The sequence below is a fragment of the Sceloporus occidentalis genome, unplaced genomic scaffold, assembly GCF_023333645.1.
Source record: "Sceloporus occidentalis isolate IW3139 unplaced genomic scaffold, rSceOcc1.0.p SCAF_3, whole genome shotgun sequence".
NCBI lineage: Eukaryota > Metazoa > Chordata > Lepidosauria > Squamata > Phrynosomatidae > Sceloporus > Sceloporus occidentalis.
In genome coordinates, this window is record NW_028316983.1 from 78,772,679 (window position 1) to 78,788,290 (window position 15,612).

General features: G+C 38.6%; 1 protein-coding gene across 1 annotated transcript in view; it reads right to left on the reverse strand.

The window, feature by feature from the left end:
- The window catches only part of FAF1 (Fas associated factor 1), a 225,901-nt gene that overhangs the window by 59,825 nt on the left and 150,464 nt on the right, over nucleotides 1-15,612 (reverse strand). The window contains exon 13 of the mRNA XM_089515109.1: nucleotides 7,984-8,138. Within this exon, the coding sequence (XP_089371235.1) occupies nucleotides 7,984-8,138 (155 nt within the window). The remainder of the gene's footprint in view (nucleotides 1-7,983; nucleotides 8,139-15,612) is intronic.

A 15,612-nucleotide genomic window follows, 5' to 3' on the forward strand; every position in this document is an offset into this window, starting at 1 on the left:
AATAATAATAATAATAATAATAATATATGAAACTGCTTATTTGGTCACAGAAAGTAAGTAAAAAAATATGTTTGTCCAATTTGTTTCACAATTCCACTTTGCTTCATAAATCACTTGGACATTAAGACTAACAAGCACCTGTCAAAGAAGAGAAGGCTTGGAATATTGCACCCTAAGGCTTGGGGTTCAAGAGTTAAACACAGCCTTAAATGCCTGATTGATGGGTTTGCTCTCAAGTTGCTGATTATAACAGCAAGTGTACATAAGTCTGTAAGATTTTTAAAATAGCTGCCATGATTTAGTTTATATTTATCTTGATAAGCTGTATTTTTGTTAGTGCTGCACTCTGAAAGTAGAAAAGGAAAGATGCAAAATATTTAAATAATTATATTTTATTTGCTCTTCACCATAATAATAATAATAATAATAATAATAATAAATTTTATATTTCCCGGGATTACATCAATAAAAATGATATGATACATATATAAAAGTAATAAAAAGAAATATAAACAATATAATATTAATATTACTGTTAATTCCATAAAATAGCTAGGTCAGTGGCTGGCTAGCTAAAAACATACAGTTGTACTCGGAAGTGGAGTCTTTTAGCTCAAAAATCCTATAAAAGGTCGGGTTAGTAGGCTCACCATCACAATATGCCTTTCAGATATAATGGGGTATGAAAGACTACCATACAGACATTATCATCCCCACACATCCTGTTTCAATGCACTTGATCTGCCTCTGTCACAATGATGTTTATCACACTATACTCTTATAGTGCTACTATTCCACTTTGACTGCTCTAGCTGCCTCCTGTTGCATTCTGGTATTGGCAGTTTTAAGGAGGGGTATTTAGAATTCTCAGGCAGATCTCTGCCTGAGAATTCTAAATACCCCTCCTTAAAACTGCAAATCCCAGAATGCAACAGGAGGCAGCTAGAGCAGTCAAAGTGGAATAGTAGCACTATAAGAGTATAGTGTGATAAACACCAATGAGATGTGATGTGTCAGGTTTGGATCTGATGCCTCTTCTTGCAAACTAGTACTATGACAAAAAAGCTGAAGAGTGGAGAAATACAAAGGGAAGGAATAAACAAGTGAAAGCCAAGCACCACCCACCCAGGAAGCAGCAATGAGGTCATTCCTTTCCCCCTGTCTCTTCATTATTTTCCTCTACCAACTTCGCCAACTACTTCATCACTAAGATCACTACGGTCAGATCTGAGATAGTTCTTCCTGATTTGTCTTCTCGCACTAATCTTCTGGCACCTTCAACTAATAAATTCTCTGTGTTTCCTCTTGTCTCTTTGGACGAACTGTCTACACTGCTGAACTCTTCCAAACCTGCAACCTGTTCTCTTGATCCAATTCCCTCTCGTCTCCTAATCTCTATAGCCCCTTCTTTCCTCCCTTCACTTCTCTCTATCTTTAATCTCTCTCTTTCTACAGGTTCCTTTCCTTCGGACTTTAAACATGCTCTCGTTTTCCCAATCCTGAAAAAATCTTCTCTTGATCCCTCTTCTTTGTCCCTCTATCATCCAATTTCTCTTCTCCCTTTTCTTTCTAAAGTTTTGGAACAGGTTGTTTATTCTTGCTGTCTTGAGTTTCTCGAAGCCAACTCCATTCTGGATCCCTTTCAGTCTGGTTTTTGCCCGTGGCATTTCACAGAGACGACCCTCACAAAGATCTCTAATGATCTTTTATGGGCCAAGGCGAATGGCCTTTACTCTGTCCTCCTTGATTTGTCTGCGGCCTTCGACACCGCGGATCACTGTTTTTTATTTTATATACTTTTTGACCTTCGGTTCTCAAACTCTGTTCTTGACTGGTTTAAATCTTATTTGTCAGACAGATCTTTTGCAGTGGTCACGGGTAGTCAGCCTTTGTCCTCTGTTCCCTTATCTGTTGGAGTTCCCCAGGACTCTGTTTTGGGTCCCCTACTGTTCTCTTTTTACACATTGTCCCTAGGAAAACTTGTCAGTTCTTTTGGTTTTTCCTATCATCTGTACGCCAATGACACTCAGCTGTATCTTTCCACCCTTGACATTTCTCCGGGGCTTGAACTGCAAGTTTCATCATGTCTCACAGCTGTTTCTCTGTGGATGTGTCATCAGCGTTTGAAGCTCAACATGTCCAAGACGAAGCTTCTTGTCTTTCCACCTAAGTCCTCCCTTCAATACTCCTTTTCAGTTTCTGTCAACAACACCTCTATTTGACTGGTCCAGGAAGCCTGTAGCCTCAGTTTCACTTTTAATTCCTCTCTGTCTTTTATCCCCCACATTCAGGCCACAGCCAAAGCCTGTAGATTCTTTCTTTATAACATTGCCAAAATCCGTCCATTTCTCTCAGCCTCTACTGCTAAGACTCTGGTCCATGCTCTGGAGGTCTCCTGATTAGATTACTCTAACCTCCTTCTAGCAGGGCTTCGTTTCTCTCATCTTTAATTTCCATCCAGCATTCATCAGCACACATCATTACATCCACTCGCCGCTTTGACCATCTTTCTCCTTTATTATCATCCCTTCACTGGCTCCCCTTTCCCTTCCATATCCAGTATAAGCTTCTGTTGTTAACTTTTAAAACCCTGCACGGGCTAGACCCTCTTTATTTATCTGAACTTCTTTCTCCTTACATTCCCACTCATACCCTCCTTTCTAGTAGTCAAGGCCTGCTGTCCCAGCCTAGGATCTCCACCGCCCCATCCTAGATTCGTCCCTTTCCACTTGCTGCTCCTCACTCCTGGAACCTTCTTCCCCCACGAACACAGGTCATCACTTCATTTCCGACTTTAAAATCTGAGTTGAAGACAACCCTGTTCAGGGAAGCGTTCCCAGGCACTGTGTGAATATTTATCTGATATTTCATTAGATAGTGGATGTTGATGTTTTAATTGTTGCCTGTTTTTTAACTAATTCTATTTTATATTACTACCTACTGTTTATACGTATTGTGTAGATTGTACGCCATCGGCAGGTTTTATATTTTTATTGATTATCTGTATGTACAGCACTGTGTACATTTACAGCGCTATAGAAATAAATAAATAAATAACAACAACAACAACAATAATTGAAGCCTACTGAAGCTGCCAGTCTGTTTTGGCTGCTTGTCTTCCTTGGTTACAAAGTATGGATGCAGAAGAAATTGAATGGTCATTGTGTCTTGATAGTTTTGGTTTGAAGTGGTGAGTGTGGATTTTTCATTGTGAGTTCTACTTTTATAAAGCTGCATATCATCTTTAATGTCACCAACTGACAATAGAATTATATGACATAAGTTTGAAAAAAATTACATAATTTTATTTTAATAATTATTATTGTCATTTACTACTTCTATTCCTGTTTTACTGATCAGGAACCTAGTTACTAGGGCTCATCTAGCCCACACAATGATCTGCAACTTGCCCTTGTAACTTGCTGGAATGGACGGTAATATGCAAATTCTACTTTATTAGCTTTCATTGGAGAAAGTACATATTATGCCTTGGGTCCTAAGTAAATAGAGGGAAGGTTTCTGTCTCCCTTGCAACCAATCTAACAAATTCTCCAGAGGTCCAAAGACCATTCTTGAACAATTTTGCTTGATCTTGGAAGCTAGGCAGGGTCAGGTCTGGTTAGTACTTAGATGGCAGAGTGCCAACAAATATCAGGTGCTGCAGGCTCTATTTCAGAGGGAGGAACAGGCAAAATCACCTCTGAATGTTTCTTGCCTAATAAAACCCTATAAAATTAATGGGGTCACCATATATTGAGGGGAGATTAAAGGCACATATATACACATATAGAGGACTGCTGAAAAAAGGAGGAGATAGGAAACTTTTCTTTATTTTAGGATCCAAGTCAATTCTTTCAGTTCTCACCAAGATTGTTGTGTGCCTTCAAGTTCTTTTCAATTTAAGATTACCCTAAGGCAAACCTATCATGAGGTTTTCCTGGCAAGATTAAAGGGTGTTTGCCTTTCCCTTCCTCTGAGGCTGAGAGAGTGTGACTTACCCAAGGTGAGTTTCCATGGCTGTGTGGAGAGTTGAATCCTGGCCTCCAGAATCATAGTCCAGTACTCAAACCACTACACTACACTTGCTCCCAGTAAAGTATCTTACATTAAACTGTCCTGATACCAAAGAAATGATAGGTCCAGATCACATTCTCATCAAAAACATATAGACATATATAATAAAGCCAGATCAAACTACTATAAATGCAACCTTGTATGTGTAATATATTAAGATATTAATTTTATGTTACACCACAGTATCATATTTATATGGTTCTCTTTGTTCATGAGAAAGCACCAGATCTCTAACTAGCAATTCCTCTTTGAGAACTACATCACAGAAGAGCTCCAAAATCAAAGAGTAATCTATGCTACTATATATAAATTAAGAATTAGTGGTATTTTGTTTATGTAGACATGTGAAAACCTCCCTGCTACGTGACAGTTTCTTTGTCATAAACTGATAGCAAAACAAAGAAGCATAGGCTTAAGCATCTTATTGTATTTCACAATCAGGTTCTAGATTCATTGAAAATGGCTATAAAGCCTTAAACAAGCCCTTTATGTAGTGTTTCTAAAAGTGTCATAAGGAGTTAATAGGACACAGCTGTACAGACTCTTTCTAATAAGCAGCTTCTGTCGCTTTGGTCACCACAGGTGTCTCTGTAACCTGCAAACTCTTATAACTAGTGTATCAAAGTTGTGCTACTTAATAGACTTCTTTAGTAAAACACAACAAAGCAATGACATGTCTGTTGATTGTCAGTCATAAAAAAACCTCCCTCAAACACAGTTTTTCAAAAGAAACTACACCACAATTTTTTGTTAATGCAAAATAAAAGAAACTAGAGAATTAAATAGAGGTTAGAACAATACAACAGCAGGTAGCCTCCTGAACTTAGCCACTGCAGATGGTTTAGAAATAGTGTTTCCTTCTACAAGTTGTTGGATAAAAAGAAAGGACGGGACTCCTCATTCCTAGTGAATGGCAGTAGTATAAGATTTAGCCCAACCTCTTGTCCACATGTTTTGCCTTCTTACAAAGCATAGGTGCTTCATTCATATTTTTGAGACCATTTCCCCCCTCTTTCAGTAATAATTAAAAGAAATAAATGGGTGTCTTAACCATGTGCCTAAATTAGAATTATGATTATGATAAATTTATTAGTGTATTTTGTGTTTTAGTAAGAAAGACCACTGTATAATTCAGTCTGAATTTGAAACATTACACTTGGGCAATGGGGGGGGGAGCAGGTGTCAGTGAGTGGTTATCTAACAGAAAGGCAAATATTTTCCTGAATTGTTCAGTTTGCATGAAAAAGTAAGAATATCAATAACAACATGAAATTAACATCTATAAGTGTATGAAAAGCAGGTCTTGTTATGGTTTTAACATCCTATTATAAAAATAGTTAATAATAAGTTCATTTAAGTATAAAAAGTTCAAAATCACATTGAAAAGCCAAACCAGTGTTTGTAAAGCACATTACGACAAACAACATAATATGGAAGAAAGGAAGAATTATTGCTGTCAGACATATCACCTGAAGAGAGTGTTAAAAGTCCAGTCTTACTCATCATGACAAAGCTGCACAATATTACTCCTTTGCCAGCAGTCAAATATATCAGGTTAAACCCAGTATAGCAATTCTACATATCACAAAATGCTTTTCATATCACAAAATGAGCCTACATGAGCTCTGTACAAAGGTACATAATACATAAAACTAAACTTCATATGGTGCATTATAAGCCATCAGTAACAAAGGAACAGATGGTGAAAGTGGCTATAGAGCTATAGAGCTAAGGCTTCATTCCTATGTTACAAATGCAAATCCACATGAGGGAGTCTATATATTTTCTTAGAAAGTAGGAGCTAGTAGTGACTTGCATAATCTACCTTACAGATGCCCTTCTAAACAAAATGATTTTATCCACTCCACAATAGCAAGCCCTTTCATTTCTAATTTCCCAGACCCTGGAGACTGCTCCACTCACTACCACTTCCTTGGAAAACTCATGACTCCTTGTAATATTCCTGAACATTTTTCCAAGTGTTTGTTTTATGTTACTTCATCATTTTGCAGAACTGAGATTCAAGAAGAGCAAATTAAAAAGGAGCTCAGACAAAAATAGCTTAAATGTTACAACTGTAAAAAAAAAAAATAGTAAACTAATACAGCCCAACTAGAGCCAATGTACTGAATCAACGCTAATTTGGAAAGCCAACATTTATTTGATTTCTGTTGATTCAGTGGGTCTACTCTAGTTGGGATTAACATCTGGACATAGGTCTACTGAATTGAAAAGAAGTTTAAAAAACATCAACAAAAAATAAACCACCAATCTGAAAAGCACATTTCAGCAGCCAGGCAATGGTCAAAAGTATACTTGAAAAAAAAGGTCTTTGCCTACTAGCAGAGGGAGAACAGGCAGTTTAGACTCACTTTTAAAGAAGTTCCATATCCTAGGAGCAGTCATATATAAATCTTTTAGGCAGCCAATCTGTCACCATTGAAATTCCTGATATCATGGACAGAAGAACTCTACACTTCAACCACAGAAGTTCCATTTCAATGGTGATAAATTTTCAAGGCCTTCACCTAGAGATTCTGCTTATGTGGAGCGGAACAGACCGCTGCGAAGCAGTGGCTTCAAGCTGCCCCTGTGAAAGCTGGATCAGGGCTGCGGCAACCACATGACGCAGCCTCAAGGCAGCTTTTTGCTGGCCAAAAAAGAAGTGGCAAAATGCCACTCCTGTTTGAGCTGTCAAAAAGGCGGCTTTTCCTGCAGCACTGAAGCTTTACAGTGCTCTGGCTGTGTGCAGTGTGTAAATGCCACATCGCCAGGGCGCCATGAAGCCAACCCACATGTGGATGGGTGAGCGGTGTGACACCAACTTCCAGGCAGCATCAGAGCATGTGGCGTCAAAATGCCGCACTCTGAAGCTGCCTGGAAGTGAGTGCAAAGGGGTGGCCTGTTTCACCCCAAAGTAACTATGATGCACCCATTTCACACCACATCCCCTTTGTTCATACCTCTTTTCCAACTATTCATCCCAGAAAGAGGAAGAAGTCAGTAAGACTGGTAGAAGAAGAGAGGACTGCACCATAATGGTATCCTGCTACATTAAGAATGGCGCGTTACAGACCGCCCGTTAGAGGCGGCCTGTAACTGGTCCTTTCCCCGCCAGATCGGGGCCTCAGCTGCCACAGTGGCAGCCTCTGAGTCCCCGATCCGCCGCTTTCCAGGCCGCGGGGAAGCGGCAAAAGGCCGCTTCCCCGCAGCCTGGAAAGGGGTGTCCTTGGGGCTTCATGCCCCAAGGACACACGACGGCGGCGGCGACGCAGAGAAAGGAGCCGCTTGACCCCTTTCTCATTTGCGTTGCTGGCATAGCTGTGTAGAGGCTGCGCCAGTGACGCAAATCGTGGAAGGAACTCCGAAACAGAGCTCCTTCCGGGACTGCGGAAAGGGCGCCCCAGGCGCCCTCACATGGCACAATTACATCATTTCCGCGCTGCCCCATTTGGAGGCGGCACGGTCGTGACATAGTCATGGCGGCGCCCATGTGTATAGGGTGCCGCCATTTTGTACGTCCTGGGGACGTACTAGGGTTAGGTGCGTGCATAAGGCACGCACTTTCCCTAACCCTAGTACGTCCCCAGGACGCACTTTACGACCGTGCGGAACGGGCCATAGTATTCTTATAATGTTAATCTGTACAAATTGATTTATTGAACATACAGCAAATGAAAAACATCACATGAACTATTTTGATTACGGATGGGACCATTTTTGGCAGGAATGCCGGAGATGCATTAACCCCTGAAGGATTTTGTGCTATCACATTGTGCTTCTCTCACCATCATAAAATAGCCCATTCCGTATTTAAATAGCTATTGGATTACAAAACATAGATTACAGATACATGCTAAACTTCTCAGAATCTTAGAGCTCTTTAATATCTATCTTAAAACCACCTACCTTGCTCTATTTGCTTCTTTTGTCATATCCCATGCCCAGGTTATAAAGTTCTGACTAAGATAGGAAACAATAGATTCGGCACAAAGCATTTGAGAACAGAACACATTGGTCAGCACACTTTCATCATGATGGAGGTAGACAGCAAGAAGCTTTCTCTGAAAAACAAGGGGAAAGTATGAGCATGTTGTTCAGATTTTGATGCAAAATACACCTAATATAATTTCAGGGTGAAACATAATTTACATCTAAGTCCTAACCAAATGCTTTGGGAAGCTTCCTAATGACTTCAGTGGAGAAATTGAGGGCCTATACAGACCAGCACTTTGTGCAGGACTGTGGGCCGAGTTAGGGTGTACGGTCTGCACGCTGGACACCCTAACCCCACCCATAGGGCACCATTTTGGTCTCCATGGCACACGCCATCATCACGCCCCTCCAGTGCTGCATCCACATGATGCAGTACCGAAGGGGCATCATAAAGCCGTGCTGCTGCAGCTATGACACCTCTTGGAGGGCACAAAAAGGAGCCGCTTTTTGCAGCTCCTTTTTGCACTCTCTAGAGGCTGGATAGAGGTGAAGTTGCCACGGCCCTGATCTGGCCACCAAAATGGCAACTAGATGCAGCCCATCTGTACATCCCCTAAGAGAACATATATTGTGCTACCTTAGAAACAAATTTCTGTTTAATTTTGCTTCTCTTTAACATTGTGTCCTGCTTTTGAAACAAAAAGGCCAAAATATGTATTTCAGATTGTTTGACGTTCTTTTAAAAACTGCTTAAATTTTCACATAATGAAGCAGTGCTATGACTATTCTTAGATTACTAAAATGTAATTTAGAACATAGCTGCATCCAATAGTTACAACAATTAATGGCTGGTGTTAATAAAATAACACAAGGAGAGAAATGTTATTACACATCTGGATGGGGAACTCAAACATAGGGAAATTGTTTTCAATAGCAGACATTTCTTATAATGCACAGCTCTGTATCTGGAATAATTCTGTATTCTACAAACTGCAAGTAATGTAACCTCTAATATTAAGACTCTGTCCTATTTGCCTAGCAATATTCACCTCAACATTACAGTAATCTGGAAACAATATTTTTGTTTCTCCTCCATCAGCTAGTTAAATAAACATATACTGTAAATTACACTCTATCTAGTCAACCAATAACATCATATTGCTTTTGTTATAATTTTCTTTGGAATAGTGAAATCAATCATTTAGTTTGTGATAAGTTTATTAAAACTGCTGAAAATTAATTCGCAGAAAATGGAATTCAATATGCACACATGATTTTGGGGGGATCATCTACCATCAATAGGCAAGGTTTTAGACAGAAGTCTATTAACGTAACTGCAATAATGTTGATCATCAAAACTTTTTTTCCCATGATCCATTCAAACCAAGATGCAGTTAGATCAACTTGTGGGCTTTAGGTCTTTTGTTTCTGGTACATCAATGCTCACAGCAAAGTGCTTTTGAAACTGAGATGAGTTTCAAAAACAGTTTGTAATAATGTAATGTGGGACCTGTTCTTTAATTTTTTAAAAAAAATAGCACCAGCCATACCCAAGTCCAAAGTTCTTAAAAACCTAGCCAATGGTGTTTAACTAAAAAGTTCAAAATGGAAATAAATATGCTAGTTACATAGGGAATTATCTTGTAACAATTCATTTAATTTAATAAGTATCAAAGAATAGGGTTTGGGAAAGTTCTAAAATCTACTTTATAAAGCACAGAACATTTGAACAGTAGACTTTGGAAAAGAGATTAGACATTTACATTAATGTTTGTCTGCTTTAATTTAAAAAGTGATTCAAAACCAAGTACACATGTGCCAGGAAAGGCCACCAATAAGCCTAACATGCACAGTTCCATATAAGTGCAGCCAACAATGTTGACTGAAACTAAACTTGAAAATCCAGGGCACTAATGCACAATATCAGGCAATAAAACAGCATCTCTGCAGTGATATTTAATTTAAAAAAGAAGAAAGAGGCTGGAGAAGATCAGGCACTGTCTGTTTTGGAGGATCAGCCATTCTGCATTTCAAAGCATGGATCCCTGCAATATCCAGGTTACTGTGCTAGAATCTCCACTATTATATAGCAGTTGTAAGAGAGAGAGGGCAAAGATGTGTTTACTCAGTGATTAGGGCCTTAGAATAAGCCGCTAGCTCCTAGAGAGACAGCTCACCACTTATTCATTTGGGCCAATTCACAAAGCCTAGAAAGATTAAACATCCATGCTGAGAAGACAAGCGAATGCAGACGGTGAAAAAGAAATAAAAATTCTTTAAAAACTCTTAGATGACTTCATTATTTTTTCCACAAGGAAACTTTAGGAAAGTGTTTAGTTAGAGAAAAACCCACATTGACCTCTCCCTAAACCCTTAATCTTTCCTTTGTGGTGGGACTGCTTTGTGGTAAGCGGATGGCTTTGCTCTCCTCTTTTCACTGGGAGCAGAGGGAAAAAAAAGCTCTTGAGAAACTCCTTTCGTCCCAAAGAAACAACCCCATGAAACTGTTAAATATAAGATTCTATGTGAATGAACTTTCCAAAATATGTACAGTTTAAAGCTAGACGCTGGGGCCAAATACTAGAAAACAAGGCAGGTCTCCACACTTTAGTGTATGTAAACAGAGACATTTACATTTAACCACCATTTGTGGATGGAAATGCCATTTGCATTCCAAATCCAGGTGCCTAAATTTTTTGATTTCTGGATGCAGTTGATTGAATTTGTAGTAGTTACATATGGCACAATAGAAAACTACATCCAGCAATTTGGCTACAAATACTTTCTGTTTTTTAAGTTTACTGTAATACTTAAGATTTGCAAGCTACTCTGGGGAAACTATCAAAAACAAACCTCAAACCTTCATCAAGATTAATAGCACGTCCATTTAAAATATTAAGCAATATATAGCAAATATCTCAGATGGGAGGTCTGAAGCTTAGTATCAAGAATTGTTATCTATGTTAACTGTTTGGTAAAATTTGATCTAAAGGATTCTGAGGTCAAAACTACTGCCTATAAAACAAACAAGAAAAGAACAATAAGGCTATCACAAAATAAGACAATTACTTTGGATTAAACAGCTATTAAAATAAAATAAAATAAAATAAAATAAAATAAAATAAAAAAACTAGGAAAGGCCATCAAATGAAAATGGTATGTAGTCCTGGATAGGTTAGCTTTTAAGTCAGTGAAGCCCATCAGAGAAGTTTCCTTAAAGTATTAAGTTAATAGGAGCTTTGTTCCTTTAGATCTTCCTTGTTGAGAGGAAGTGAGATAACAAGATTACAGAAAGGTCATTTATCTGTAAAAAGTGTTATTTGGAAGTGACACTGTTATTTAATTCTGAGAAGATATTTTTTAAAAAACACGTGAACTAACTTCCAAAATCCAAGTGCCCCATAGTGAGATTTAGGATTTAAAAATCTGACCTTGGTTGTTGAGCTGAGATTGGGAGGCAAGGATAAAAGATATGTCTCAATATTTCAGCACATTCTGTTAGAGTATTTAAAAAATAATGCCATGGTTAAGCAGTTAGGTATTTGTCAGTATTTTTGCAGGACCTCTCTCCACAGTGCACACTTTCAGCAGACTTGCTTAAAAAAGATCCTGTTTTACCTCACATTTGTCAGAATATGCTTGAAAGCCCGCTATAAAGAAATATTGGCAAATATCCCTTAATTCTGACAAGTTAATTGCTTCTGGAAGTTGGCAAATCTAGGTAGGAATAATAAATTATTCTTAAATCCAGTATGAATTCCTATCTTATATTTGCAGCTAATATTTTTTCTTATCAGACTTAAGAAAAATCAAAGAATAAAGGGCAATGATAAAGGGTAGTAGTCGTCAGGCCAACATATGTTGAATGAGAGTGATAGATTATATCTGAAGATAAAAATAAAATAGCATTTACATCCTATTCAATTATTTTAGGTTCAAAAAATGTAAGACTTGCCCTCTACAAAGATCAAAAGCGTAGGGATTCTAAGTTGTAGGATAGTTATGTCCTGGCCAATAATGAGCAGCTAGTTCGGTCTCTACAATCTCAAATTTGATCCCCTATGCTAGAGACAGGTGTTATTGAAACAATTCTGACATATCACATGGATACTCTTCTCCTATCAATAAATTGGTACAAGGTTGAGGAGACTGCATTTCATAACACCTAAACTGAGTAAGTGCCAGCCATTTTTCCACAATCAAAGCTTAAAGTTTAAAAACTGATTTTAGGAATGCACACTTCATTCAAACCCAGCATTTCTCAGCTGACCATCTGTTTTTTTAAAAAAAACATTTTTGCTGTTATTAAAAATATGTTTCGCTTTTCAGTCCACCAGAATTCCCAGAGTAGTGTACACGAACATGGTTTTCTAGCAGATAAAAAACCCGAACTCCTTGAAAATAATCTGTACATGATATATAATTAAGCCTCTTGGTAAGTATTAAAAACTAAAGGCTCAATCCATTGTTATTTCTACCTAGATCCACTGAAATAAATGAGACTAGCTATTCACAATGAATGTAAGCCTCATGGATTTTACCCCTATGATGTTGTTGGCTTGAACTGAAATTTTTAAAAAATAAATTTTAAATGAAATGTTTTGCACACTTTATATTTGTTATTCTATCACTGCAATGTGGGGGCAGCTGGTGCATTACTGAATAAAAGAGAGTGGTAGGAGCACCTTGGTTCCATGATGAAACTTGCAAAAACATTTTGGATAGACTGTGTGAGGGTGTCACAATGCCAGCCATTCTATAAGCCAAGATATCTCAGATGGCAAACTGGCAACAGCAACAGATAGTCTTCTGTTGGTTGGTCACCTAGTTGGGCCTAGTCCTTCTCTATAGCTCTGTAACTGTTGGTCATATATTCCACATCCTATGCTGCCTGATGTGGTCACATTTACAAGTCTATACAACCTACTCATCCCTGCCAATAGCTGGCTGTTCTTTCACTCTACTGAGGAAAAGCTGGAGTTGAAGTGTGGGCACTGGATGATCTGTGTAGTATTGATGCCAATAGTCATGACTTAAAAATGCCACTGCTGATGCTAGCTTTCTTCATCAGAAACACTGGGAGGTAGGGCTGATTGTGTATTGTGGCTAGATAGAGAAGGTAAGGGAGAAAAAAGTAGCCAACCAGTCTACTTTCAATAGAGAAAGTTCTTGGACCAGCCCAGGGAATCAAACCATCAACCTCTGTTTAACGACCTCCAAAGAATGAGAGTTCAAAATTTTCCTTGGATCCTTTTGCTGTTTATTACAGCATGACATTACTTTTCCAGTGTGCATAAGAAAAAAACCAGGAGACCCCCTTTTAAAATACACAATTAAACGTGAGTAAAAAATTGAATGCTTCATAGTACTTATAGTACATAATAAATTTAATCACACAGTAGCATATAAGCTCAGTTTGACAGGCAGTGGAAATTATAAAGTTGTTTATATTTACATTTTCTAACATGAACTAGTTCAGTGATATATTCTAAATTAGTCACTGAACCTTTACTGACTTGAATAAACCAAGACAACTTCAGTTACATCTGAACCTGAACTGAACCCAATCAGAACAAGCTAATTAAAACTAGATGGGAGCTTAGCAGACTGATTCTAAAGTTATGGATACAAATGTTATTGGAAATCGGAAGCCTCCACATTATGAGCAAGGATCTACTTTCTCATGCTATCTATGCTGCTAGGGGCTCGTTTACAAAATAATTTTACCAAAAATGTGACAAACATGAACTGTCTTACGTTGTTTGATCCTCATTCAGAAGATACTATGCCCTTGAAAATGAATGCAGTTTTTCAATGGGGGTTGAACTGGATGGTCCTTGTAGTCTCTTCCAACTCTATGATTCTAAGAATATCTTCCTGGCATGGTTTTGACATACTGACATTGTGATTCTCTTTTGCATTGATCAAGTGAATTTTGTCAGCAATAGCAATAGCAGCTTCATTTATATACCACTTCATATTGCACTAAGCAGTCTCTAAGCAGTTTACAACTGTAAGCTAATTGCCCCCAACAAGCTGGGTACTCATTTGAGTGACCTCGGAAGGATGCAAAGATGAGTTGACCCTGAGCCCCTGGCTGGGATTGAACTCACAACCTTGTGGTTTGTGAGTGAGGGGCTGCAGTACCAGCATTTAACCACTGTCAAAAAGTATAAGACACTTAAAGTCTTACAACACAGTTTACATTGCACAACTAAGTAAATATTTGTTAATCCTGTCTTTATAAATTTGAGTTAAATATGCAGAGAGATAACTGGGTGTGCATATGGATTGAATTATGCTGGTCTACTCTAGCTGCCTGTCTCCAAACAACATGTGTGGTCTCAGTCGTTCAAGCTGGTCACTTGTTTATTTCAGTAACTTGAAGCTAAGCACTACTATTCCCCGACAGGAAATCTTCCATCCTAAGATTTGAGCAGTAACTAATTTTGCATCTTATATTTTGACCTAACAGAAAAGTTTTGTGATTTAATTAATTTAATAGAAATGTCTAATTTAAAACAATGTAAGCCGCTCTGATAGCCTTATGGCTGAAGAGCAAGGTATAAATACTAATACTAATAATAATAATAATAATAATAACTTGTTCATCCTCATTAAGTCATAATTTGGTTTAGCACCTGATATTTGTATTATAATAGTTATTACAGTACCGTATTTTCCTGCATATAAGACGACTGGGCATATAAGACGACCCCCAACTTTTCCAGTTAAAATATAGAGTTTGGGATATACTCGCCATATAAGACTACCCCTCTTCCAACGTCCTTTAATCTCTGTCCAGCATTCAGCTGCACACATTATCACTTCCACCCACTGCTCTGACCACATCTCTCCTGTGTTGGCATCCCTTCACTGGGTCCCTCTCCCTTTCCTCATTCAGTATAAGCTCCTGCTGTCGACATTCAAAGCCCTCCATGGACTGGCCCCTCCTTACTTATCAAACCTTCTTTCTCCTCACCTTCCCACCAGGGCCCTCCGTTCTGGTAGTCAAGGGTTCCTGTCTCAGCCCAGGATTTCCTCTGCCCCATCCCGTATTCGCCCCTTTTCACTTGCTGCCCCTCACTCCTGGAACCTTCTTCCCCCACAAGCAAGAGCCATCACTTCTTTAACCAGCTTCAAAACGGAGTTGAAAACCATCCTGTTCAGAAAAGCCTTCCCAGGCATTGCATAATTGTCGCTTACTATCTGATGTTCTTTTGTTGCCTGTTTATCGATCCATTTCCTGTATTGCTATGTATTGTATATGTATTATCCTACTTGAGAGTATGTATTTTCCCTGGAAAATGATTAACCTTCCATTTTGAAGCCAAGCCCTCCCTCCAGTCCATCTGCCTTGGTCCAGGCCTCGGAGGTTGAGAGGAACTGCTGGACCTCTTACCCTTTCCCGCCACCACTCCCTTCTCCTTCTGTGTCATGTCTTTTTAGATTGTAAGCCCGTGGGCAGGGAACCGTCTAACTAAAAAGATTGCATGTACAGCGCTGTGTAAATTTACAGCGCTTCATAAATAAAGGTTAATAATAATAATAATAATAATAATAATAAAACATCAGATTTGGTTTCAATCTGGTAATTTTAAT